The 26,350-nt window shown below is 37.5% G+C and overlaps 1 protein-coding gene across 1 annotated transcript in view; it reads right to left on the bottom strand.

Annotated features, from left to right (window-relative positions):
• The window catches only part of MTCL3 (MTCL family member 3), a 36,154-nt gene extending 27,756 nt beyond the window's left edge, over positions 1–8,398 (bottom strand). Inside the window, exons 1-3 of the mRNA XM_010965816.3 lie at positions 7,215–8,398; positions 6,531–6,755; positions 4,591–4,749 (exon numbers count right to left, since the gene is read on the bottom strand). Of these exons, the coding sequence (XP_010964118.3) occupies positions 4,591–4,749; positions 6,531–6,755; positions 7,215–8,309 (1,479 nt within the window). The 5' untranslated portion in view covers positions 8,310–8,398. The remainder of the gene's footprint in view (positions 1–4,590; positions 4,750–6,530; positions 6,756–7,214) is intronic.
• Between the last annotated feature and the right edge of the window lie 17,952 nt (positions 8,399–26,350).

The following is a 26,350-nucleotide window of genomic DNA, read 5'->3' as shown; positions in this document are numbered from 1 at the left end:
GATTTCTTTTTCACATTTTATAACTTAAACATGCCCTATCAAACCAAGTATAGTTACGATCAGTTCTTTATTTTATAAAAGAAAATAAATAATTGTAAACATGCAGAATAAGCATTGTTTATTAAAGTGGTCTGTCTGCAAAAAGAGTCTGAGTAAACAGATACATTCTCTACATACTTGAAAACATTTTTTAAAAGAACAGAGACACTATTGTTGAAATTTATAGTTCTAAGTATTTTGTGTTCTAGAAAGAAAGCTCACTGTAATAGATAGGATGTATTAACCAAGCGCACAGAAAATAAAAGTCCCAAGATAGATGGTACTATTGCAGTAGGCCAGTTAAGAGCCCTCTAGAGTAAAGACCAGGAAAAGTTAAGAGAATTTTCTTTTAAGATTCTTATGTCAGAGTGAGGGGTGAGACAACACAAAGAGTAACAGATTCTGAAACGAAAAAGATCTAACACAGTTCCCATCATCATCATCTTGTTACTTTTTTTCTTTTCCATTTTCAAAGGTGGAGGATTAACTCTGTTGGTTAATTCTTTCCTCAATTTTCTGTCATCAATGCTTCTCCAAGCACCAGACCCTAGTGGTGACATACCTCTTCCTCCCAAATAGCATAGGGATTTCAAAGCTTTGAAAATAAAGATTGTTCCAATGGCAGCAGGACTTCATGAAGGGCAGCGGACTCTCAGTTAACTGGAGCAGAGACCCCTCACAGAGCCTCCTCCATATTGTATACAGTCCCCTCCGTAAGCTCACTTTATGTTGTGTGTGCATGAACCTGTCCTGGCATTCAGAGCTAGTTGTCGTTTCCACAAAATGACTTACAAAAACCTCTGTCTCACTGATAGTTTGTGATGCCTGAGAGACAGAAAATCATCCTTCCCAGGTTACATAAAGGTAAAGGCATTTTTCTACTGCAAGAAAGCATACTGCCAGTAGCAATCAATGTTGTATAATTGGGATGAGAATGCCATTAGGATTCTAAGGCAGTATCCTAAGAGGTCCCTCTTGTTTGCTGTTGGCAGAACATCAGCTATTTCAATACAGGCAACGAGTTGCAGTAGAGTCAACTAATTACCTCCATCCTGCCTCTACTTAACTCTTCTTACCCCCGGGTGACTACTCCCTACTCTCAGGAGGAGAAGAGAAGTAGCCAGATGTGAGCAGGTGCACAGAACCTTGTGCAGTCACCAGCCCTGAGAGCAATTGGTCAACACCCTTGAAGCCCGTTAAACTCTTAGTAGATGGCTTCCAAACTCCAGCAGATGGCCTATAGGTCCCAGCTGTGCTGTTCAACACCTATATGGCTCCATATAAGAAACTAAAATCTGGGAGTTGGAGGATTGCTTCCCTCTAGGATCTTCTATTTGACATTTTAGGGTTTTACTCCATATCTAATGCATTTTCTTCATAATGGAAAGACTGGCCTGGTTCTATCTTCTCCACTGGTAGAACGCCACCAAAGTGGGACAGTTGTGCAGTTAACACTCAGTAGGGGCTCGAATATGTTTTCATTTTACAACCAAGAAAGCAGATGATTAACTGAAGTTGTTGCAGTCAAAAGGGGCCAATTCAGGCTTCAAACTCACAGCCTCTACCCCACAAAGTAAGCCGGATATGACTGCACCTCAGTTTTCATATTTATCTTTTTGGAGGATAACAAAATTACCATTACAAAAATCTTATTTTAACAGAACATTTCTGATTTCTAAACACAGTTTAGAAGTACTTTTTCTGACACTTTTCTGAACACTATGAAGGTCTATTTCAAATGAATAATTACAGAAGCTTTTTCACCAGAATAGTTTTCATTTTCTCTTTATTACATTTAGAACCCTTCAGATGTCTTAACTTCTACTTTCTCCCCCTTCCTCTCTGATTCCACTTCTTTTCCCTGCTACCACTCACCATCTCAAATTGTGAATGCTATTTTAGAGCTCATTTTAAAAATAAAAGGTTACTTTAAAATGTCCTGCATACCTGTTCCAAAATTCCTTATACTTTTATTGTTGTAACCTCTAATTAGAGTTTGACTTTTATAACTCCAAGGAGAATGGGAATTTCCTGTTTGGCATGAGCATACACCCACACTGACTAAGCCAGCAAGAGCACATCCCCAGTTCAGAGCTAGAGCCCTGAAGGAGGAAATAGTCATAAGAAAAGGTGCAGGATACAGAATCAAGGAACTTCATTTTTACAATGATTCTCCTGAGTTCATCCCCAGATTCCAATCATTTTTTTTGGTAGCCAGATTATTTTGGCATTTATTTGAAGATGGAAGAGGTCTCATCTGTCTGGCTAATGGACAGCCAGTCTTTAGGAATTTTCCCCTTTCCTAGACACAGGATGAAAATCAGAAAGCTCTTATGATTTCTTAACCACTCTTAAATCGAATATTTCAGATATCCACTTGAAAAACACTCACATAATACCAAACCTGTACAGGCATTTCTTTTTTATCCCTTGTAATCAAGCGAAGTTTGTTTTGACTTGAATATTTTAAATTGCATAAATAAAGAACATGGAAGAAAGCAAATGAGGTCTGATTATGGACTGGAGCCTTATGGAGCTGACAATGAACTTTCTTTTTGCTGGTCCATAAGAAGGTATTCAATAGCTACTGTTATGGGTTGAATTGTGTCCCTGCCCCAATTTACATGTTAAAGTTCTAACCCCAAGTACCTCAGAATGTGACCTTATTTGGAGATAAGGTCTTCACCAAGGCAATCAAGCTACAATGAGGTCGTTATGGTGGGACCTAATCTAACAGGACTGGTGTCCTTATAAGAAGGGGAAAAGGCACAGACAGCTACAGGGAGAATGCCATGTGAATGTGAAGATGACTGTACACCAGCCAAGGAGAGAGGCCTAGAACAGACCCTTCCCTCACAGCCCTCAGAAGAAACTAACCCTGCCAACGCCTTAATTTTAGACCTTCAGGCTCCAGAACTGTGAGAAAGTGACGTTCTACTGTTTAAGCCACCCAGCTTGTGCTGCTTTGTTAGGGCAGCCCCAGAAAATGACAGCTATTTATTTAATGTTTTTCCTGGAAATTAAACTTTTAGTTTTTGACAAACTTCAACTGTACATTATTATTGAAGAAACATATATCTATATTAATTTAATATTTGATTTATTTATATTATATTTAACTTCAGAAAATACTTTATGCTGCTCTTTAATGGCAATGTCCTGGATTTCATGATAAAAGTCAGGGTAGCTTCAGGAGATGCTGATAATCATTGAAAGTAATATTTCACAACTGAATAAAGTGAGGCAAGTAAAAGTTAGAAGGCCTACAAGTCACCCAGTTTGTTACTGGTGAAGAGAGTCACGTGGTTCCCAGTTTCCATGTTTCTCTACTGTAGCACACAGTCACCCTTAAGTATTAGCTAAGAATCACACACCATCAAGATGATTTTGCCCTAATTTGTCACACTAAACATATTTAAAATCAGGATAATATAGGTAGACACTTAGATCATAAAACAGTTTATCTGACAAACAGTTTTCTATAAATTCCTGACATTTATTTATTCTTAACCAACTACTGATATTTTCACTGTTACACGGTTGATATATTTTTTGAGATAAGCATAGCAATGGAAGGTGCAATATCTCACTTAGTTCATGGAAAAAATAGGATCTTCATTTAAATTCTGCAAATTTAAGAAGAGGAAATGTACAGAGGACCACTTGTGTATTTGCTAATTCTCATTAATGGTTTTTACAAGTTGCACTGCACAATTTCAGGCAGTTTTCAAGGAAGAATATTATTTTAATTCAGATTGTTACTTATCACAAAGCTAACTGTTTCTTGACACATCTTTTCTGTTTCTTTTTTTTTCATTTATTTTCATTGATACTGAGTTTGTTCTTTGAGAAGGTTCAGGGGAAACGTGGTAGGAATCTTTAAATAGCTGATGTGAAAGAGAACTCTGACTCTTCTACTCAAAAGAGGAGGATTAAGATGAATTTCTTAAAGTTACAATTAAATAAATTTCAACTCAAAACAAAGAAAACCTTTAAGCAGAGCTACACTGTGATAGAATTGGCTACTGCAGAAAATCTTAAAGATAGTCACTGGCAATGTTCTAAGTATTAGACCATTTGGGGGGCTTTGTTATAAGGAGGATTCAAGTAATGATGAAATTAGATTACATGGCCATTATAGCCTTTTTCATCCTAAAAGTCTGGTTCTGTGAGCTCAGTAGTAATCTCATAGGACTAGCTCTTTACCTCAACCAACAGAAGGCTTATTCCTTCCAACTCTTGATACTCTTAGTGTTTGATATAGCTGCATAGTTTATTTAATTAACATGCACTTAGATGACACATATGAAACATCAGTCACGGTTCATATACGTCAAGTCAGAGTCAAAGTCAGGGCTGAGGTCAGAATTTCTTCTTTGCTACTTATTCATTAGTATGAAACTATGTGTCTGTTACTACATTGGGTGAGAACAACAAACTGTCCTATAATCATTAAAAAATAAAATTATTTTAACAGTCATATTAGTCTTTAATACATGTCTATAAAGAGCTAAGTATATATGGCACACCATGAGATCATCGAACACTAACCTCCTTCATTTTTTCCAGTTCATTCTGTAAAGCCTGTTTTGCAATCTCAACTTCTATAAGCTGTTGCCTCAGTTTCTCATTTTCATCTTCTGTTGTTGTTCGCTTTTCTTCCACATTTTCCAATTCATGGTGAAGTCTCACAGATACATCCTTTGCAACCTAAATTAAAATGTTTTTAAAAACAAAATGTAATTAAAGACAATAAAACAAGTGGGATAACGTTATATTAAAAGTATTAAGAACCAATATGTACATAGAGTTTACCATACACCAGGCATCATTCCAGATGCTTTATTTATAAGCCATTCACATACATAAACCATTGAACCTTCACGACAGTCCCATGAAATAAGTACTATTATTATTCCTATTTTATAGATGAGGAAAACTGAGTCTTATAGAGATAAAGTAATATGCTCAAGGTCACACAACTAGCAAGTGGCCAGGTAGTCTGGCTCTCCATTCTGTTCTCTTGACCTCTACACTATATCATGGCTATAAATGTTCAATTGTGTTTTATTGTGTGTAGAGAAATTTCTCTAATTCCACAACAAAACTATGAGATAGATCCATTATCACTTATTTTAAAGATTGGAAAACAAAGTTTTCCCAAGTAGTGTATGGAGCTTGAATTTTGATTCTATCATTCCAGGTGCTTAGTTTTAAGAAATATTTTAACCTTTGAGATTAAGTTTTGTTTTTTTGTTGTTGTTGTCGTTGTTTTTATTTAAGGTGTGCGTTTTTGCCTCCTGCTTTGAGATTACCTTGAAAATTTTAGGGTTTGTAAGAAAAGTGGAGCAGTCTGATGCAATGGTTCAGGACACAGACTGTAGGGAGCCAGTCTGGCCAACCACTAGCCAAGTCCCAGGGCTGAGGGCTAGGTACTTAACTTCTATAAAAGTTTCTGCTTAGGCACCTGTAAAATGATGTTATTAATAATCCCTACCTTACAGGTTTTTTTTTCTCTCTCTTGAGAACTAAATGAAATAATTAAATAAGTAACAATGCTTGCCACAGTGCCTGGTGCATAGTGAGCACTGGACAAATGTCAGAAAAAGGAATAAAAATAAATAATACAATGGCTTTCATAAAATGTTTTCTATAGTTTTCTTTAAAACAAATATAACTACAGTTGGTTTTAATATCTTGATGAAATTAATACAATTAAAATCATATTTCTTTTGGTGTCCAAGACAATGAAGATAACATTTGATTTGCACTGTCAGTGAATCTGCCTGCAGTCAAACCAAATGAACAAACCACACCTGCCTAAAAATCACATCTCAAGGTTGAAATTTCTCCACTGGGGGAGATTCTGAAGGAGTAACTTCACAATAAGAACAAGGTTCTTTCATTTAGTTCATTCTCCCTTTACTTTTCCGAACGGGACCACAAGCTGGCCAGTTTCCCCTTCTGGGAGTTAAGTGGTAAGTGCAGAAAGGAAGGCATTCTGGAAGAAGGCGATGGGGGCGGGGGCGAATTTCAGGGAGAAATCTTTAATTTCTCCCCAGTACTGTTCCTATTCTGGGCTTCAACTCCACTGAAAAGGTCCTCATCCTGCTGCTCTTGAATGCCTGAATCTACCTGGCCTACACTTCGAGGACAGTCTCTGGAAACCAGATTCAGGCCAGAGCCTGCGCTCTGCCACGCCCCGGTTTCCGAGGAGAAATGAGGCGCCCTCCTCCCGCCACCTCTGTAAGAGTCACTATTCCTCCCAGGAGAGCTCATTCTCCGCAAGACCTTCCACACTGGACTCTTTAGACCCACCTGTCTGTTCTACCTCTTCCCCTTCCGAGACCTTGATATTTTGTCGTCCGCGCTGCGAAACTCCGTGCCCCTAAAGCTCTTTGCCAATCACTGCTGAAGGCCTTTCAGCGCAAAAAGCCCTTGACCAGAGTCCCCAACGCCGCCCCTGCCGCGCGCCCCCCGGCGTCGCAGACCTTGAGGTCCTGTTCCAGGCTGCGCAACAGCTCCCCGTCGATTTCCCCCGTCTGCGCGTAGCGGAGCCTTTTGCGCTCCGCTTTGCGGAGGCGGTACTGCAGGATCCGGCAGTTTTTGTTGGCTCTTTCCAACTCGTGGCGCATTTCCTGCAGTTGACAGGCATCCTCCTCGAAGAAAGTATCCCTCATCTCGTCCATCTCGGTCCTCAGTTCATCGATCTCGTTCTGAGGCGGTGACAGGCCGCGGGTCAAAATTAGCCTCGCCTCCCACCCCTCGGACATACACCGTGTACACCCCATCCTAATTCCAAATTCTCAGCTTTACTGCCCCCTCTCCATGAGACAGGAATGACATGGAGCTGAATGAAGAAGAAACTAGAAAAACGGGCCCTCTTTAGGCCTTTCCTCGCTCTCCCACTGTAGCTCTCTCCATGAAAAAATGGGACAAACCATAATGGAGAAATGAAGGCCCAGCTCTGGATTTAAATAAAAACCTAATGCTACTAATATCAAGTCCTTTTAAATCCGGAAAGGGCCGAGGAATCCCCTCCCCTCGTTTCCCGTTGCCCTCTCTCTTTAAGGCTCCCTAACAGGTTAGTAGCCTCTCACTCCCTCCAGGACACGCCCTAATCCTCGGAGGCCCACATCTTCCCTCCCCCAACCGGCTCCCCCCACCCTCCTCACCTTGAGAGTCTCGTTTTCCTCTCTCAGCTTCTCCATTTCCTCCTGCATTTCTTCCTGCTCCTGAAGCTGCTGCGAGTGAGGCTGCGACGAAGGGGGCGCCGCTGCCTGCATGCACCCTCCGCTCGCGCTGCCCTCTGCGCTCTGTTGGGGGCCCTCTGCTGCTGCCGCCATTGGGGAGGCAGAAGGGACTGCGAGGGACTCACAAATGGTAGGGGCGCCAGCGACCGGAGAGCTGCGGTTACTGCTGCCGCCGCCGTTCTTAGTGTGCATCTGAGCCGCGGCCGCCGCCGCTGCCGCCCGCTCTTTCTTGAGATGGAACTGGATGAGCTCAGACTGCAGACATCCTTCCTTCCAGTAGCTCCCTCCGCCACCGCCTCCACCCCCTACAACGCCAATCCCAGAGTTTCTGCTGCCGGGGCCTGTGGTTTTGCCCGCAGAGGAGGAGGATGGTGAAGGGGAGGCCCCCTCCCCGCCACTGCCGCCTCTCTGCTGAGCGCGTACGCTTTTCCCTCGCCAGCCCCTGGGCGGCGGCGGCGGCTGAGGAGCGGCCCCCTCCCTTTCCCCGGAGCTGCTGCCGGCTCCTCCTCCTTCCCCAACCCCTCCCCCTCCTTCTCCGTGCGGAAGGGGTTCCCCGAGTTTAGAGGACACGGGCTCTAGCTCTCGGGGCGACTCCTCGGACGGACCAGGCCTCCTGACACCCACCGCGGCCAGGGTTGCCGCGGGGGCCGCTTCAGCACCTGCCGCGGTCTGGACAGCTCCCGGCGCTGCCCCCTTGGGCGCCAGGGGCGCGGCCTTCTCTGCCCCGCCTCCGCCTCCTCGAGAGGTGGCAGGAGGCGCCGTGCGGCTACCGGTCTTGTTGCCCTGCTGTTGCAGCTGCTGCTGTCGAACAGAATTGAGTTTAGTGCCGGTCCCTACCGGGGACCGGGTGGCCGCGGTTATCTGTCGGACCGAATTGTCCCTCAGTCTAGCGGGTGACTGAGCACGCTGCTGCTTTCTGCTGCTGCCCTCTGGGTGCAGGCGAGCCTCAGTGGCAGCGGTGGCGGCAGAAGCTGCGGCTGTGGCAGGGGCAGCGCCCCCCGTCGGTGGCTGACTCATGGCGGTCTAGAAAGAATCTATAGGATGCGTTTTGCAATGGTACATCACCAGATCATTCTCTTTCCTCCTCACCGCCACCAAACTTCCTTTCTAATCTGGGACAGAAACAAAAGAAGGAAAGCACATAGCATGTCTGCATTGTTACAGAGCAAAGGGTGATTTTCCTTTACAAGAGAAGACCTAGAAAATGAGATTTGGAAGGCGCTTAATTGAAACCTTGACTTTAGGAATAGGATGCAGAATTATCAATTCTCATTTTGCCCAGCGAGGCGCTATCGCCATCTCACTCCACCTCAGTAAAATGACGATCTGAAAGCTCCTGAACCTAACATTCTCACGGTAGCAGGTTTGGCAAGGATGCGATCAATATGGAGTCAGAAAGGAACTGATGGGAAGAGAGTTTTTGTTTCTTTGTTTTTAAAGAGGATAAGGTCAAGAAGCTTCGGAAGGAAAAGATGTCCATATGCTAGAGTTGTTAATACCCTGATTGTTCAACTTTGGTTTTCCTCACTATCAAATCTGAATTTTAAAGCCTAGCTTAGTGAAGAAATATTTAATTAATATTCCCAAGTGTCAATTAGATGAAAAGGGTTATGATATCGGTTCCTAGAGAAATTTTGTTATGGATAAATGACACTTTTCTCAAACAGCTCTAACATTTAATATTGCTCTTGGTTAGAGAAATGCACCCAATTTCCTTTGGACTAGAACTGAAAGAAAATATAAATAATGAATGACTTTAAATAAATTTCAGTTTCAAAAAAAGATGGCATTATAAATCTTCTATATGGTTTAATCGTTAGCAACACTAAAGGAATTTTTCTTTACTTATGGCTTTCAGAAATAATTTTAAAATACTTTTGGAAAAGTTTATTAGTGGCTCTGCACGATTTCTTAAATTACAGTTGTAACTTGTTCTACATGTATCCAAATTTCATTGTTCTTGTGAATCATTTTAGTTTTAAGTGCAATTGCTAGATAGAATCTATTTTCATTCTTAAGCATCTTCTTAGATGGCACACCATCAGCACAGTTGTACTTTTAAAGCACCCAGTCCCTCCCATGGAACCAAATTCTAAGACAGAAGAATGACCCTGCACTAAATAAGGCTGCTGCATCCTCACTCATGGTGGTACATTCACTTCTATTGTGTGCTTTTTCTAAGAAATCCATCACTGGCTTTTAAAATCTGCAAAATAGCAACTCACAACCCATTGCCTCCTGGCTTCTTCTTCCTAGTGATCCAGCTACTTAGTCAGCTAGTCAATTAGGTGCTTTTTCCTTAGAAAAGTAAATTCTCTCTAAAGCATTCAAAAGAGCATGACAAGGCAGAAAGTTCAGCTTAAAAATAAATTCCTCCTGTTAGGAGAGGAGATGATTGCTATCACTTTACTAGCATTGTTCCTGTTATTGTCTAAGTATCATAACTTAGTCAATGAGTAGTAATTACTCATTTTAGAAAGAAATATTACTGGAAGGCTCATTTTCCATGTCCCTTTCTCTTTCTGGGAATCTCCTTCCGACACTGGAAAATAAAAGTGAACAAAGAAGACATTGGGGGTGGGGAGAGTCGTCCATCAACTTATCTTCTACATGTTCTTCTGAAGTAGCATGCTCCTAGAATGTCTGGTCTAGTTCACTGTCGTGAGTCTCACTAACGAGGATCACCCAAATAAGTTATATTGCCAATGCAACCTTATTTTTGTTTTGAATTAGGCAGAAGCACTCTGAAGCTGAGAGCCACAAAAGAACGCTTGAACTCGGCCCCCATATAGTTTAAACCCAGCAGAAAGCGCGAGTTCCAGGAACTCGGCTCCCACAATCAAAGGTACCTGGCCGCTGTCACGTGGTTCTCACAAAGTGACAAGACGCTGTGTCTTTTCAAGGCTTCCCCCGTGGAAATCGCCAACCAAACAACCCCGGCAAGGCCCACACCAACACTTTTAATCTCAAGTTTTATCTGCCCACTGGCCATCCCATCTTTCACCCCCTCCCTTTAGAAAATCCAGAACTGCTCACTTCTTAGCAGAGGCGATGTTTTGAAGTTGAAGCAAATCAACAGCGCTTCCCTTCTGATCTTCCGGGGACCTCAGGGTTTATTATTGTGTCTTTCAGAGACGAGGAAAGTTTAACTTCGTAGCACTATATGCGACTTTCTGGCTGAGCACTTCGACTTTGGGCCTATTCGCCCCAGTTCCACACCCACTCGGTTTCTCCAAACAAAGGCGTTAACGTGGAGGATCAGCGGCGGAGAAAGTGCATTACTCTTCCGCAGTCCGCGACTGAGCTGCAGCTGAGGCTCGGAGCAGCCGAACACGCGAGGTACCAAGCCGTGCCAGACGCTCCCCAGGAAGTGCGCTGATATTCATGAGCTGACCTCACCGGACTGGGCAGGGGAGGGGGCGGGGTTGCACGGGAGGACAGGGTAAAGTAACCAGAGGGAGGCTACTTTCAAAAGGGAAGAGAAGAAGGAGGGGAAGGAGGGTGGCAGGGCGTGTGGCAAGAAGACAAGAAGGCCAGAGCCACGCCCGAGATGGAAGATCAGTAGCCGCGCTCAAAGTCCTTGCTGCACTCCCATACCCCTTACTTGGCAGAAGATTCCGAAACCGCTCGTAGTCGGATGCACTGGTTTTCCGCAAAGCTTCGTCCTGGAAGGGATCAATCGCCATCAATTATTCACTTGAGCTCTTTTCTCAGGGAGGCGGATTCCAACAGCCTTCTGGGCGTGACTGACGTCTCCTGATGCAGCTGCGAGGGGCTGGCGGGCGGCTGCTGGGAGTTCTCTTTGTTCGTTCGCTTTAATTCTCAGCCAAGCTCGCCACGCGGTGCACCCTCCCCACCCCCAGCCCGGGCGGAGTCAACGAACGTCGTTTCCATGAGTAGATAATGGTTGCCAGACCCATCGTCTCACAGACAAAGGGTTCTTATGATGCCACGACTAATTTACCGCAAACCGAATAAATACTGATTTACAGCGACTATTTACAGGAGGGTGTGCCTTTGGTACATTTTCTTCTCTCCTTTATTAAGTTCCAGTTTCCACTGTGAATACAAGAAGCAATTGCCAAGATCCAAAATTTTCATAGTAGTGCATGTGGGGTAACAGGAATCATTAAGATTCATGAGATTCATGATTTATAAGAACCATTAAAAATCGTGTATTTATTATAAGATATGAATTCAAAGGAAATTTAGGGGGAAAAAGAGAATTCAGAAAATATTCCTTTACGATATACAATAATCCACACTGCTTCACAGTAATAGTATTTAAAAATCTGACTGGAAAATTCTCCTTTTCCTCCCAGTTTTTTTTTGGGGGGGGGGGAGCATGAAGTTCTCTCTCTTACTTTTGAGAATTCTTTGTTGAACCTGAAGATGAAAATAAACCCAGCATTTGGAAGGATATTTTTTGTTTTAAATTTTTCTTACATTAATATTGTAGTTTTGTATGTAAAATGAGGTCAAGATCTTGAAATAATAAGTTTTTATGCTAACATAAATTTCAGAGTAAGAGATTTTATTTTCCAAGTGTAACATCTTGCATTAAAAATGAAATAAAAACAACGTAGGAGTGGTTTGCATACAAGCAGTATCATTACAGCAAAATAAAAAGATGTTCGAGCCCTGATGATTAGTATCTCCAGCAGTGTATAAGACAAATATAGCAAAAGGACAAAATAATCCATGTACTCATCTCCTTCCAAATAGATAAATGCCTATTTTAATACCCGGCACTGTCCAAGGTGCTGGGTATGCAAAGATAAATTAAGAAATAGTTCCCGTCCGGGGAGGCTCAAGCGTATTAATGAGAATTGGAATAATTTCCATGTAATCCTTTAAATACTTTTGGAAGGTAGAAATGTGATGTTTATGACATCTATAATGAATACCTCAGACCTTGACAAGCATACCAAAAATAAAAAGGGAAAAAAGCAAACTGTAACCACAATTTACTTGGAATTTATGCTAGGTAATAAACTGTCGTTATGTACCCGAACTTGAGTTGTGATTTCCTTAAGAAATACAGAGATTCATTTAATGAAAATGGATAAAAATAATTTGCAGATTAATATTTGCAAATCAAATAATGATATTATAAACACAGTCTATGGGCACAAAACATACCTGGTCCTGTTTCTCTAAGGACTTGTGCTGTTCAGGCATCTATGTTTCAATTTTTCCTGAGGCAGTATTATTTATTTCAATGAAGTTAGTAACTTTTAAAAAGTCTAATAAAAATCAAGAATTGATTATCACACATCTGAAATCAAGCAGTCAATATGCTCAAATGTGTCATTTTACAGTATAATACAATGTAATTTCAAAGTTGAAAACTAATAATAAAAATTAAGTGTAAGCAATACTTATGATTCTTTAATCATGTAAAAATGCCATGAGAAGAACTTTTGAATTGGAAATTTATCTGGCTTATTCTTTAATTTGCTAGTTAAAATTATATTTCTCCAGTTAAGCAAACACTAAAAGTGATTACTCAGAGATTTTGTGGGCATTTAGAAAGTCTTAGGTATTATTTTACTGTGTTTCAGAAGCAGACTGGTCAACTGATTTGTTAATATGTGTAATAATAAATCATCCACTCTATAGCACAGTAAGATATGGCTCTTCCATCAAGGGAAGAAGGCTAAAGTAACAAATTCAAAGCCCTTAAGAAATACATAGCTTAAAATACCTACCCTTTGATTCTCATGACTTTGACTATATAAAAGTTCTTTATCTATTATTTTCATCATCTAAAACATGGAGTAACTGAGTTTCAGAGACTTTAAGTGACTCACTCAAGTTCAATTTCACAATCAGAACTTGAACTTGGGTCCTTTTTTCCATCAAGTCTGCTTTTTATGTTCTTCCCACAAGTCTGTTTTTCATTCCATGACTTAAAAACCTTTATCTCTAAGCCTGATTTTTCACCTGTATCCTAGTCTGATCTTTTCACACATGCACAGACTCTCTACATGGGGAGATAACACTATCACCTCAAACTTCATGCAAAATTTTTTTCTCTCCTCTAAGTGGCATTGATTTCTATTCTATTTTTCTTTAAAACTATATTCTATATCTTTTTTTCTTTTAGTGAAAATATCATTTGACATATTTTCTCACTAAACACTGTTTTCTTCATTGTTTAATCATTTTCCTTTTCTTCTATACCCATTTTTTTCTTTCAAAATATTTCTTAGACCTTTTTATTTCCTGTACAATCACTATCAAAATCCAGACCCACATAACTTTATGTTCAGACTACTGCAGATTCTTCCTATATTAGATAGATTCTTTCTGCCAAATACACACTGTCCAATGCTTCCAGTTTACACCTTTATTAAAGAATATTTTTCTCATGTCACTCTGCTTATGGTCACCACATCATATTCAAATGATGTGGTGACCACTCTTCTTCCTAGACCTTAAGGAACTGCACTGTCCCCATCCTACCCCAAAAGGTACTCCCTAATACTTCACCACATATACTTTCTGTCTATTTACACTTATTGTTTCTTTTCCCCATAGGTATGTGGTCTTGTTTTGTGCTTTTCCTCTTGCCATTTTTCATACTTGGCATGTCTGTCTTCCTTTCTTGCCCAAAAGCTACCCATATTTTAAGGTTCATTTGAAGTTTCAAATCTCTCTGTCATATGAATTTAGGCAAGTTACTTAAAATTTCTGAGCCCCAGTTTCTTCCACTCATTCATTATTTATACATTTAACATATATTATTAAATTTATGTTATTAATAGTACCTAATTTATGTGATTATTATTATAAAATGATGAAAGGAATTTATATCACAGTGCATCTAACATACACTGATCATAACTAATAATAAATAATAATTACCTGGCACTGTAAGCTGTCAATAAATGTTAGCTATTATTGTCTGTTAATATTTTAGGAAAATTCTTATATTAGTTTACACCAAATTCTACCATTCTTGAATTTCTATAGAACTAATAAAAAATGTCACTCTGTTAGAAACACTTGGTTAGTCTTGGATAATTTTATGATTATCCATTCAGATGGTAAATATCTTAAAACAACATTCTTGTTTCCCTCATTATCTCCAGCAGAGAGTTGGGTACACAGAGGTAGGACTGATTGGTAGATTTCTAGTGAGAGAGAAAAGTTGTTTTCAGAGCCATCCTCTGTTTTTGGAGAGTAATTTAGCTTGGATATATGCCATTGTTTTGACCTTTACTGACATATGTATGCAGTCACAAAGCACATTTGTTCTCTGGATTACATTTTAGATAATAATTGATGAATCATAGAATCTTTGGGTTGTAAATACCATGATTCATCTTTTTATCTCTAAGAAGGCTTCCTAAACCATATTTTACTTTGAGTTTAGCTTAATCTCAGGCATCTCAATAAAGTTTATTCTATAATCTATTGGAGTAAATGTACACATGTTATAATTTAACATTAGCACCAAAAATCTATGGTTTGTGGGAGGGAGGGTGTATCTCAATAGCAGAGTGCATGCTTAGCATGCACGAGGTCCTGGGTTCACTCCCCAGCACCTCTGTTAAAATAAAACAAATAAATAAAATATACCTAATTACCTCCTCCCCCAAAATCTATGGTTTAATTCATATATGGGATTAAGACTGCTTCGTGAATAGCAGAAATTGCTACTCTACCATAGATGCTTTATTTACCCATGCTTTTGCTGTTGTGTAAGTTTGCAGTTGTGTACTGCATAGCCAAACTTCTGTTGCATTATTTCTATAAATGCTCGTGAATATCCATCTTTGATAATCCAGCTTAATGTCTAGCCATTCATTATGGCTATAATACTATCAGACATCTGATTCCAACTCCCCTCCCTACCATTTTCAACCCTATCTTAATCTTAGTAAAGATTTTTAACAGGTCTAGTAGTTATTATGTAAATACTATACACATTTAAGGTTGGAATTAAATTTCCCCTAATTCTACTAGTTTAATAACTCAGAACTGTCAAATTTTCTATAGCAGTGCTTTAATAATCTTTTATCTTACCTACTCTAAAACCTCTTTCATCAATAATTAACTGCCCTAATTTGAATACAGCAGGCATCCTAAGTTACTCTATAATTCACTGGAAACTGTTAGTACAATTTTTTCATTTCTACTTTCTAGGTTCTCCCATGCTGTCTGAAAAAAAGAAGTCCAAGGGTCCCCTGCATAGGCATAATATAGAAAAGATTTACTAACTGTAAATTAACCTGACAGACTCTTACATTATTATATACTGAGTGTTTTTAAAGTAAACTACAAAGGTAATATTTTAATATTCAATTTTTTGATACAGTTATAGAAAAATAAGCAAAGTGCCATCTGTATTTTATATTTCAATATCTTGTTTTCTTGTTGTTATTATTAAAAATTAATGTGGTTTTAATCCAATGTCTAGACTACAGTTCTGGATATTATAATGTGCTGGAAAAAGGTCAAGGTACTCTTTTATCTGATAGGATGCTAGATTTCTTTGAAGTGATTAATTTTTCACTCTGTGATATTTATTGTATATAAGTGTTCATCCAGAGACACTCAGTTTAAGATAATTTGAGGAGGATTTATTTATGATGGAATTGTTTATGAGATGTGGGTCAGATGTAGGAGAAACCACAGTGGATACCTCAGTAACCTGGGGTTAATTAACTGGTAGGCCCTAGCACCATATTTGGTTAAAAAAAGAAAAGAGAAAAAAATGATATCAATAGGCAATAGTATTAGAAAGATAAAGGGACCAAGTGGTCACTGGAACCCAGAAAAAGAGACGAGTGTAGAGCATGCCAGCTTGAGAAGAACAGTGATTTTCCACTGGATGATAGTCAGCCCAAGTAGATCTCACTCTCCTCCCTGCCCCTGGTCTCTTGCTGAGGCTCTCCATTGGTTGATCCAATTAAATCCAGAGGACTCTGGAGCCACTTGATGTGATCCATCTAGGCCAGACTCCTGGTTGGAGAGCAGGTCTGAATGAATCAAGTGAAAGATATTCAGTATAATAAGCAACGATATTGTCAATAACTCAAAGACTTTAAAATTACCACACCCCTTACAAACTTATATCTTTCATGTATGGTGGTGAATTTAATGTTTTTACTTTCAGAAAAAAAAAAACATATATTTTGATTTCCTTCTTCCAATACTACTTGTGAGTTTTTTCTGTGGGTATTTTTATTGGAATTGCATATTAATCAATTGAAGGGATTATTATTTTTACTTATTAATTTTACCTCCACATTAACATGGTATATCTTTTTATTTAATTAGATTGTCTTTCTGAATCTCAATGATATTTTTTGTTCTCCCAGACGCCTTACACATCTTTTGTTATATTTGTCTGTAAGTATTTAATATTTTATGCTATTATTAAAAGTGTCTTCTTTTTAAGCACATTTTTATATTGTTTGTTGTTAGTGTATAAATGGCACTGGCTTTCTATAAAATGATTTTATATGCACAGACCTTGCTGTATTCTTCTAAAATTTTAATAATTTTTCTGTAGAATAATTTTTAAGTAGGTAATTATATCATGTGGAGACAGTTATATTAAATTCTTCATTTCCAATGCTTTTGCTTAAAAAATTTTTTTTTATCTTATGGTATTAGCTAGAACCTCTGGTACAATATTAAGAAATAGTGATAATAATTATTACTAAATTGGGAATAAATAAGAACTTTCTTATCTTGATATAGTTTATCCACAAAAGTTATTCATGGCAAGCAGCATACTTAATGGTGATTAATTAAAAATATTTCATTGAAAATCACAACCAAGACATCGAGGATCACATCACTACTTCTATTTAACATTGTAGTGGATGTTATACAGCAAAACAATAAAAGAAAAAATAAATTTAAGTACTGCAATGAAAGCAAAAATGCTCACCATTTTAGATGATATGATTATAGATATGATTATCTACCCCCCAAAGCCTAAAGAATATATATGGATAAATGATCAGACCTAGTGTTAAGAAAGATTGTTTTATAATAAAAGGATCAACTTAGAATGCATGTCATTACACCTGTAACAAATAAACAATATGATTTAAAGAGATACAAGTTAAACAATGAGATATATTCAATATCTTGTAATAACCTAAAATGGAAAAGAATCTGAAAAATAATATATATCATACTGAATCACTTAGCTGTGCATCTGAAACTAATACAATATTGTAAATCAACTGTACTTCAATAAAAAGAGATACATATTATTATAACTACAAAATATATAACATATATATCAATAAATCTAATAAGAAATGAACAAGTTTTTGAAGAAAATGATAAGCTTTTATTCAGAACACTTATATAAGGCCTAAGTCAATTAAGAGAGTGATGTTAATAAATGTTGATAAGAAGACTCAGTATCCTTAACCTATCAATTTTCCCTATTGATTAATTAATAAGTTCAAAGGATATCAGTCAAAGTCCCATAAGCCTATTCTTTGAACTTCAGCAATTTGATTTCTGTTTTCACATGTTAAGCGTCAGAGTCAAGAATAACCATGACATGAAGTGAGTTAACACACACTATGATATATTGACCTTTAAACTATAATATTTAGTATGCTATTGGGTAGGTATGGATCAACCAAAGGAACAAACTTGATGAGTAACAGAGGTGGCATTAAAATCAGCAGGGAAATGACAGATTATTCAATAAATAGAATTAAGACAAATAGTTAATCCTATTGAAACAAAAGAAATTAGATCACTCTTCTGCATCATAAACAAAAACTACTTGACAATGGATTTATAATGCAAATGTGAAAGGCAAAACACTTCTAAAAGAAAGATTAGGATACTACATTTTTTTTCAGTCTGGGATAAGGAAGCACTTTTTAAAAATTATATTCAAAGATTGTATAACACTAATGGGAAGATTAGTACATTAGACTTTATGAAACATAAAGACTTCAGTTCACCAAAAAAAAATAAAAATAAGAGTGAAAAGACAAATCACAAACTGGCAGGAGCAACTTCAAATGTATAACAACAGGAGATTAGTTTCCAGACTGTTCCAAAGTGTTCCTACAAAGCTTAATTTAAAAATGGACAAAAGATACAATCACAGAAGAGCAAATATGAATGGCTCATAAATACAGGAAATATATTCAACTTTATTAGTAAAATAGGAACCATAAACAAACATAGACTACCATATCATACCCACTATACTTTCAAAATTTTTAAAAAGTCTGATAAAGCTAAATATTGGATATGGGGCAATATGAAGTCTTAGGTATGGGTGGTAAGATTACAAATTGGTGCAATAACTTTGAGAAACAGTGTAATGTCATGTAGAAATGTTGAAGGCATGCAGTTTCTACAATCTGGCACCTCCAGTCATAGGGATAGAATTTCTTACATATTTCCCAGGATGTGTGTTTATAGAGATATTTGTACTACCAAAAACCTAGAAGCTACATGATTTAAATTGTGATATATTTATTCAATGGATTGCTGTAGAGCAGTGAAAATTCATGAACTGTATCCACAAGTAAAAACAGGTGGTTCTCAAGAAAATAGTGGTAAGCAAAAGAAGTAAATCACAAAATACATACACAAAAAATTTACACATGTTAAGTTTAAAATGGGAAACTAAAGCAATGTTTTATTTAGGGATGTCTGTATGGAAATGATACTAGAAAGAAAGCAAGGAAATGAAAACAAAATTCAGAATAGTGGTTAACTCTGAGTTCAAGAAAAAAAGCAGTTTAGGAGTAGAACTGGATTCAGGAACAGTTGATTTACCTGGAGTCTAGTGCTCAAAGCATATCTCCTATTTTTCTTCTCCTGTCTCTCTGCTTTCCTTTGTGTTGGTTTCAAACTCAGTAGGCTTTCCATTTACAGGGACTACCAGCACCTCTAGACTTAGCAACCTCTGGAGAATAAAGACATCTGTTTTCTAGTTCAGGTGACATTCCAAGCATCACTCTCATTGTTCTACATTGGGTCTTGAGTCTACCCTTGCAGTGGTTGTGAAGATGGGCAATACCACTAGCAAGTCTGGGCCATGTGTCACCTGCTCAAGCTTAAGTGACAGGATCAATTCTACCAGTCCACATGGACAGGATGGGAGATTCATGGTCTTCCAAAAGAAAGTCAATGCTCCATTACCAAAGGAATGGGTTACTGATGCTAAGATACCGAAACAACAGATGTATAATTCAGTCTGAAGGTAAACAATGACTCTGTTTCTGAATCAAATACCTAACAATGGCAGTTGATAATGTGGAGAGTCTAAGATGCTTTGATGCTTAGTTGGATTCTGAATGGAAATTAGCAGATGGAGGGAAAGACTACTATCTGTGTATTACAGGAATCACAGCCCCATGTGATACACGTAAGAATATGTAACTCAGTTAGAGCAAGTGATGGGAACAATTGACACCAAATCATTACTAGGGAAGTTTAGATTTCATGAAAGATCCAAAGGACCTGCAGAGTTCTTGTTATGCATGAAACTTTTACTGCGGAAAGAAAGGAGTCATAATTGGATGCTCACAGGTAATAGAACTGAATTCTAGGGATGAACTTCAGATATCAATTCAGAATTGAAGCGCTGGAGTTGGCACCACCACTACAAGTCAAATTTCTGATAAGCATGAGTCTGAGAGTGGATGAAACATGCTGCTAGTCAGAAGGGTCCTGAGTGGAGACTTTCAGAATGACGGGGCTGGGACTACCCAAGATAGCTGAGTCACACTTCAAGCTTTCTCGCACTCTCTAGTCCATAAATGGCTGGAATAAGACAAAATAACAATAAATACTTGAAACTTTAACATATAAAGCCCAGAAGTTTGATCAATGGAAATACCACTCACCTATCTAGTTTGGTTGTGGTGATCCATGTATTAGATATAATACTTTTCTCTGCAGATTTCAGAAGTCAGGCAGAACTAGAAATGGCTAATTTCATAGCTAACAGTGTGAAGGCTTTGGTTTGCCTCCTCTAATACTCCCCTGGCTTTAACTCTGATGGCAGCAGGATAGTTGTCTTGGCTTAAAGCACCACGGGGACCAAATACAGTGACTAAAAGGAAAGAAAGTGGTTTGAAGGATCTGAAGAGGGTAGATTAGTCCATTATAAGCTTGTCATCATTTTAATGGTACCAAGACACTTTCAGAGGAGATATGAGACATCGCAACTATATGCTTTAAACAAAGGGCTTATATTACAGCTCTGTTCATATTTCTACATATTGGATTTGAGGTACAAAATGGGGCAGAGTTGAATTGATCTGCATTGTGGTTGGGGGAAGGGTTGAAGTTCCTTGGGTAGTGGAAAATCTTAGGTGGAGAGACAGAAATCAGTGACACTGAGCATTCTGTAGGGCAGCAAAAATATCATATACATGGCTGAAAAGGAGGCTTGAGAATAGCAAGGTCTACTACGGATTATTTATGTATTTTATTTACATGATCGATGCCTAAGTATATTATTATAAAGCATTTCTTAAATATACAAATATATAAGCTAGAGAGTGAAAGTTTACCTTCACATTTTCCCTTCATTCCATTTTTCAACACGAAGGTGATCATTGCTGGCAGTTTAGTGTGTATACTTGTTGGACTTTCTTATGAATTTGTATTACAAATATATGGATTAAGAAAATAAAGTATAATGATACTATATGTATAGCCCTGCAAAATGCTTCATTTTAACTTAAAAATATGAGTTGGCTGGCTTTCCTTACAAGCCATATGTATTTATCTTATTCTCTGTTGCTGCTTAGTATACTGTACTGTGAATATTACAATGTATTTAGCACATTTATTTTGTGTCTAACTTTTCTTATGAACAGTAATGTAAAAACTTTGTACAAAAAAACAAAAACAAAAACACTTTGTACATGTTCCCTTTCATACCTTCGTTTTCTGTGGAATAAATATCCAGAAGTGGACTATTGATTGTAGTGCATGTTCCTTTATTTTTTTTTTCAAACTTTTTTTTATTGAGTTATAGTCATTTTACAATGTTGTGTCAAATTCCAGTGTAGAGCACAATTTTTCAGTTGTGTATGTTCCTTTAATCTTTTCACTATTTGCCCTTTTACTTTCTAAAATGTCATTATTAATGCATATTCCTACTAACAGTGCATGAGATGACTTGTTTTTCCTTTTTGTCAAAACTAGGTATCTTTTTAATTATTGCCAGTATATTATAAAATAACTATATATCATTTTATTTAATATATATATATTTTCCTGATTATTACATTGAACATCTTTTTATGTATCACTTGTACTTGAATTGCCTCTTTATCTCCTTTGCTTTATTTTTCTATTGGATTCAATTTTTTCTACTGAGAATTAAGAGTTTCTTTTTTTAATAATCTGGATAGTAAATTTTTCTAGATTCTATTCATAAATATTTTCTCCAGACTGTCTTTTGTCTTTTGACTTTATGATGTTTTGCACACAATTTTTAATTAGTATGCAGACACATTTTTCAGTCATTGTATTTATAGCTGTTAGGCTTTGGATCTAGCTGAGAAAGGTCTTCCCATTACAAAATTGTAATTATATTCTCATGCATAATTTTAATTCAAATATAATTTGGTTTTTATTTTAAACAATTCATTATTTTAAATAAATCTGGAAATTATTTTTGTGAATGACATGATATAGTAATTTAAGTATGTTTTAAGTAAATGAATAACCAGTTACCCTTCTGGACCAGCCTGATAATAGCATTTGTTATTCTCTGTCTTATGATGATGACGACGATGATTATAACATCTGCTGCTGCTGATGAGAAAAGTCTGACCTTTCAGAGGTTTTATATGAATTAAATAATTTAACCCTAAAAGTAGGTACTGTTACTATCCTCATTTTACACATTAGGAAATCAAGGTTCAGTGAGATTAAATCATTTTCTTGAGGTGAGGTGACAGTTTAGAGTCAGACTCAGATTTGAACACAGCTGTGCTGGCTCAGGCACGTGCTCTTAACTATCACGCTGTTTTTTATAAATATTCTAAATGTCAATAATAATAGGTATTTTCTGCATTATCCGCTCTGTTCATTGATCTATTCCTATGCTAATGTATGCTATTTGAATTACAATAAATTTGTCGACTATGTTGATAGGGCATGTCCTCCCTTATTTGTCTAAATCCTTTCTTGTTTACTTAGTTCCATTTTCTCTCTTATGTAAACTTTAGAATTAGCTTATCAAGTTTTACAGAAATCCTGCAGTGATTATCTGAGTTTACATATTTACTTCGGAAAATTCGTGTCTTTATAATATTAGAGTACTTTTGCATGGGAAGGAACATAATCCATTTGTTGATTCTTATATTTTTAAATGGTCCTTAACAATTTGTTGTTGTTGTTGTTATAGAATAGCAATTGTGTTTTGGATTTATTTTCTGGTATTCCAAAATATTTGTTTCTATTGTAAACAGCATACTTTTGAACTGTATTTTCTGATTATTTATTGCTATGTATGAAAACTATAATTAGTTGATTTTCGTCTCTGCCATGTAGTTGAATGACGTAAGTTTTAATTGTTTTTCATTTACTGTTTTAAATTTCTTGTAGAGATAAAGAATATGAAGGCCTTTTGAGTTTCCTTTAGAAATGAAGAATATAAAATTGTTACATAAGTGAATAAACATTCCCTGATTCTACCCTTTAAAGTAACTGAATTTTGCGGATTTTGAGCTAGTCGATGTGGGTGTGAACCAATTATCTTCAGTTGAATGATTTTTTTCTTTGCTGTCTTTTTTTTTCTTTTTTGGCTTTTTCTTTTCCTTTTGCATAAAAAGGTCTAAGAAAAAATGATATGCCTTTTGACATTATTATGATAATTTTGAATCTTGCTTAAGCAACTACAGAGTACCTGACTCAAAGTGAAAAAAATCAGCATTGTGCAGTGATTTCTTTCATTATGTTTTATCAACCTCAGCACCTTCAAAGGCAAAACAAACAAAAAAAACTTTCCTACTGTGAATGTCATTGCTGGCCTGAGGCAACTTCAAGAACATTTTGTTTAAAATACACACACACACACACAAACACACACACACACACACATATATCCCTCTAGAGTGAGAACAAATCAGCAAAGCAATAAACTAGTGTCAGCCATTCTAGATGAAATGCCCTAGTTTGGCCAAAAGCGTCTTGCCAAGAAAGCACATAATTAGCATAACCAGCTTTTAGTGGTTTAGAAAAATAGGCTACCTTTGCAGAATGTTTCAAACTCGATAGTGTTTCCTTACATTGTTTTTTAAATCTTTATCACAGAGTGACAGTACTTTAGATCAGAAATGTTTGAGGAAATTAAAGTAACATGCAATACCTGATAAAAGGAATCTTAACATCACACATTCATGATTGACAGCACTTGCACAGAATATGTGAAAATAGTCCAATCACTTGATTTAAAGTCTAAGAACTTAACGTAGGGAACAAGCGTTTGACTAATTCCATAAACATTTAGTGGATTCCTATTTTAGGATGAGATATATATATATATATATATATATATATATATATATATATATATATATATAAATTATATATATATATATTATATATATAAATTATATATATATATATATTATATATATAAATTATATATATATATATTTCTAAAGGAGGAAGCTTTCTGAACTTTGGCAAACCTCTTTTACCCTTCCACACTCCTTTTCTAAAAACATTTTAAAGTAATAAAGGACATTTTACAGTATTCAGGTATATTTTGTAATGTTTTCACAATACTCGGTGTTTATAAAGTTCAAAGGAAACTCAGTAAGATGAAGCTTCTGCTTTCATGTTTTTGTTCTGGAGCATAGCTCATGGATACTTCTAAGAAAACATAAACAGAAGCGAAAATCAAGCTAATGCTGATTTTATGTAGGAGTTAAGGAAACTTTCTGGAGAGGCATTTAGTTAGGGAAAATCTCATGGAAGAGTAAAACTCAAGCTGGCCTTGAAAGAACTGCAGGTTTGACCCATTTATTGAATTCCCCGGCCGACAGTGATCTATTTCTGCCTTAATCCTGTTTCATTCTTTCCATTTCTCATTGAACTTTTATTAAACTTTTAGCATATGTTATAAACTTCTTGGGAGCCGGGGCCATACCTTGCTCATAGTTACATTCCTATTGCCTCTGTACCTATTCACAATTCTTTGCTCACAAAAGTTTCCATAAAATTTTGCACCTTTGAATTCTATTGCTATATTATCACAAATGCATGTACTATTCTCCTCACAGAGATTGTTTGGAATGTGTGGGGTCAGAGATTCCTTATTTTTACACATTTCCCAGTGTTTAGAACAGGGTTTTGCAAACTATGAGTGCTCCGTAAATATTCTGAATTGAATGTGGATGTTGTGAATGGGAAGAGGAGTCTAAGCAAAAGAAATGAAAGGTACAGACTAAGGCAAAGGAGGGGGCCAAAGTAAAAACCGTGGATAATGAGTACTTGGGTGTCTGGCAGTTTTCCAATATCAGTTAGTATTAACTCCATCGTTCCAGTTATTTAATTCAAAATTCTCAACTCTTCTCTTTCTCTTTGCTCACCCGCTTAAGCAATCAGGTAGTCTTGTCAGCGGTAAATACAAAATAATTTATGACTAGACACATTTCTCACCATTCACGTTGTTATTGCCTCAATCCAGAAGAAGATGATCATTTCCCCAAAAGGATCTCCCTGCTTCTACTCTGGTTCTCTTTCCTATGTGAGTAATGTCCACATGGTGCCCAGGTAAGTCAGAGCATGTTGCTCCTCTGTTCGACCCTTAAGAGGGCTTGGCATCTCCCCCAAGAGCAAACCCAAGGTACCCGTGCAGCTCACAGAACCGTCCACGATCTCACTCCTTGCTCTCTCTGCGCTGCTCTTGCCCGCTCTCCCCTTTCGTACTGGCCTCCTCGCTCTTCCTCAAACACTCCACGCACACTCATGACTAAGGGTTTTTGAAGCATTGTTTCCCTTCCATCAAGAATGCTCTTCCCTGAAAGACTCACTTGCCTCCTCTCCGCACCTCTTGTGGTCTTTCTTCAAATGTCACCTCTGACTGTCCCAATATTCTGACTTCTTGATACAAACCTGTGCCCAATCAACAGGCTCTATCTCCCTTACTGTGCTTTTATTTCTTCATAGAACTTATCTCCATTTAACATATTTTGTATTAATTGATTTTTTTCCTGTCTGCATCCCTGCTCTAGAATGGGAGCTCCAAGATGGTAGAGCTTTGGTTTTTTCCACCCAGGACAGAACCCCTTAGTAAGCACTCAAAAATGTCTTTTACTTATTTGAATAAATGAGTAAATAAATAAATAATAAATGCATAGGTAAATAAGAATTCATGGAGGTTTCGAATGTCAAGACACATTTGCTTTGATACACAAAGCAGCAGAGATACAGGATGTGCACCTGAGGAAGGGAGAAGAGGATACCTGCTGTCAGACAGGATAAATCTGAGGAAGACAAAGAGAGTAAGGAAGAGATTGCTGTAATCCCGTCTGAGGTCTTCGGAATCTGGTTTAGGAACATAGAGAAATGAAGAAAAAGTAATGAATTCAAATGCGACAAAAGTGAATAAGCTGACTTAATTATAGTGGAGGGAAGTGGCATTTCATGGACATTCTTAATAATACTGAGATCTTAGCTGGAAGCCGTTGGGCCACTTCTAACAAGAAAGAAGATGGGAAATTAAGCTGGAAGAGATGACACTGTTGTTATGGGGAAGGGTGATAGTTTATAGATAGTGTTTTTTTTTTCTCAATCATTTTGAACCCACAGTACTCCTAATTGCAATGATGTTAATTGTAGAGGATGAATGAAAACAAAATTTTTACAGTCATAAAGGACTTTTTCATGCATGTTTTACTTTCATATTTTGTATTGCTTCTCCACACATTAGACAGCTGCATTTGACCCTCACACTAATCAGCAGAGGAGTGCGTCTGAACTGCTCCAAGTTGACTTAGGGTTTGTTCCTGCTGGGTCTAAAAAGTCAGGAAACGAATAAAGATAAGTCCCCAGGTTCTCTCTGACCCTATCCCCCT

This window comes from Camelus bactrianus, chromosome 8 (genome assembly GCF_048773025.1).
Source record: "Camelus bactrianus isolate YW-2024 breed Bactrian camel chromosome 8, ASM4877302v1, whole genome shotgun sequence".
Classification (NCBI taxonomy): domain Eukaryota; kingdom Metazoa; phylum Chordata; class Mammalia; order Artiodactyla; family Camelidae; genus Camelus; species Camelus bactrianus.
Note: the sequence above shows the minus strand (reverse complement) of the source record. Positions and strands in the feature narration are given on the sequence as shown.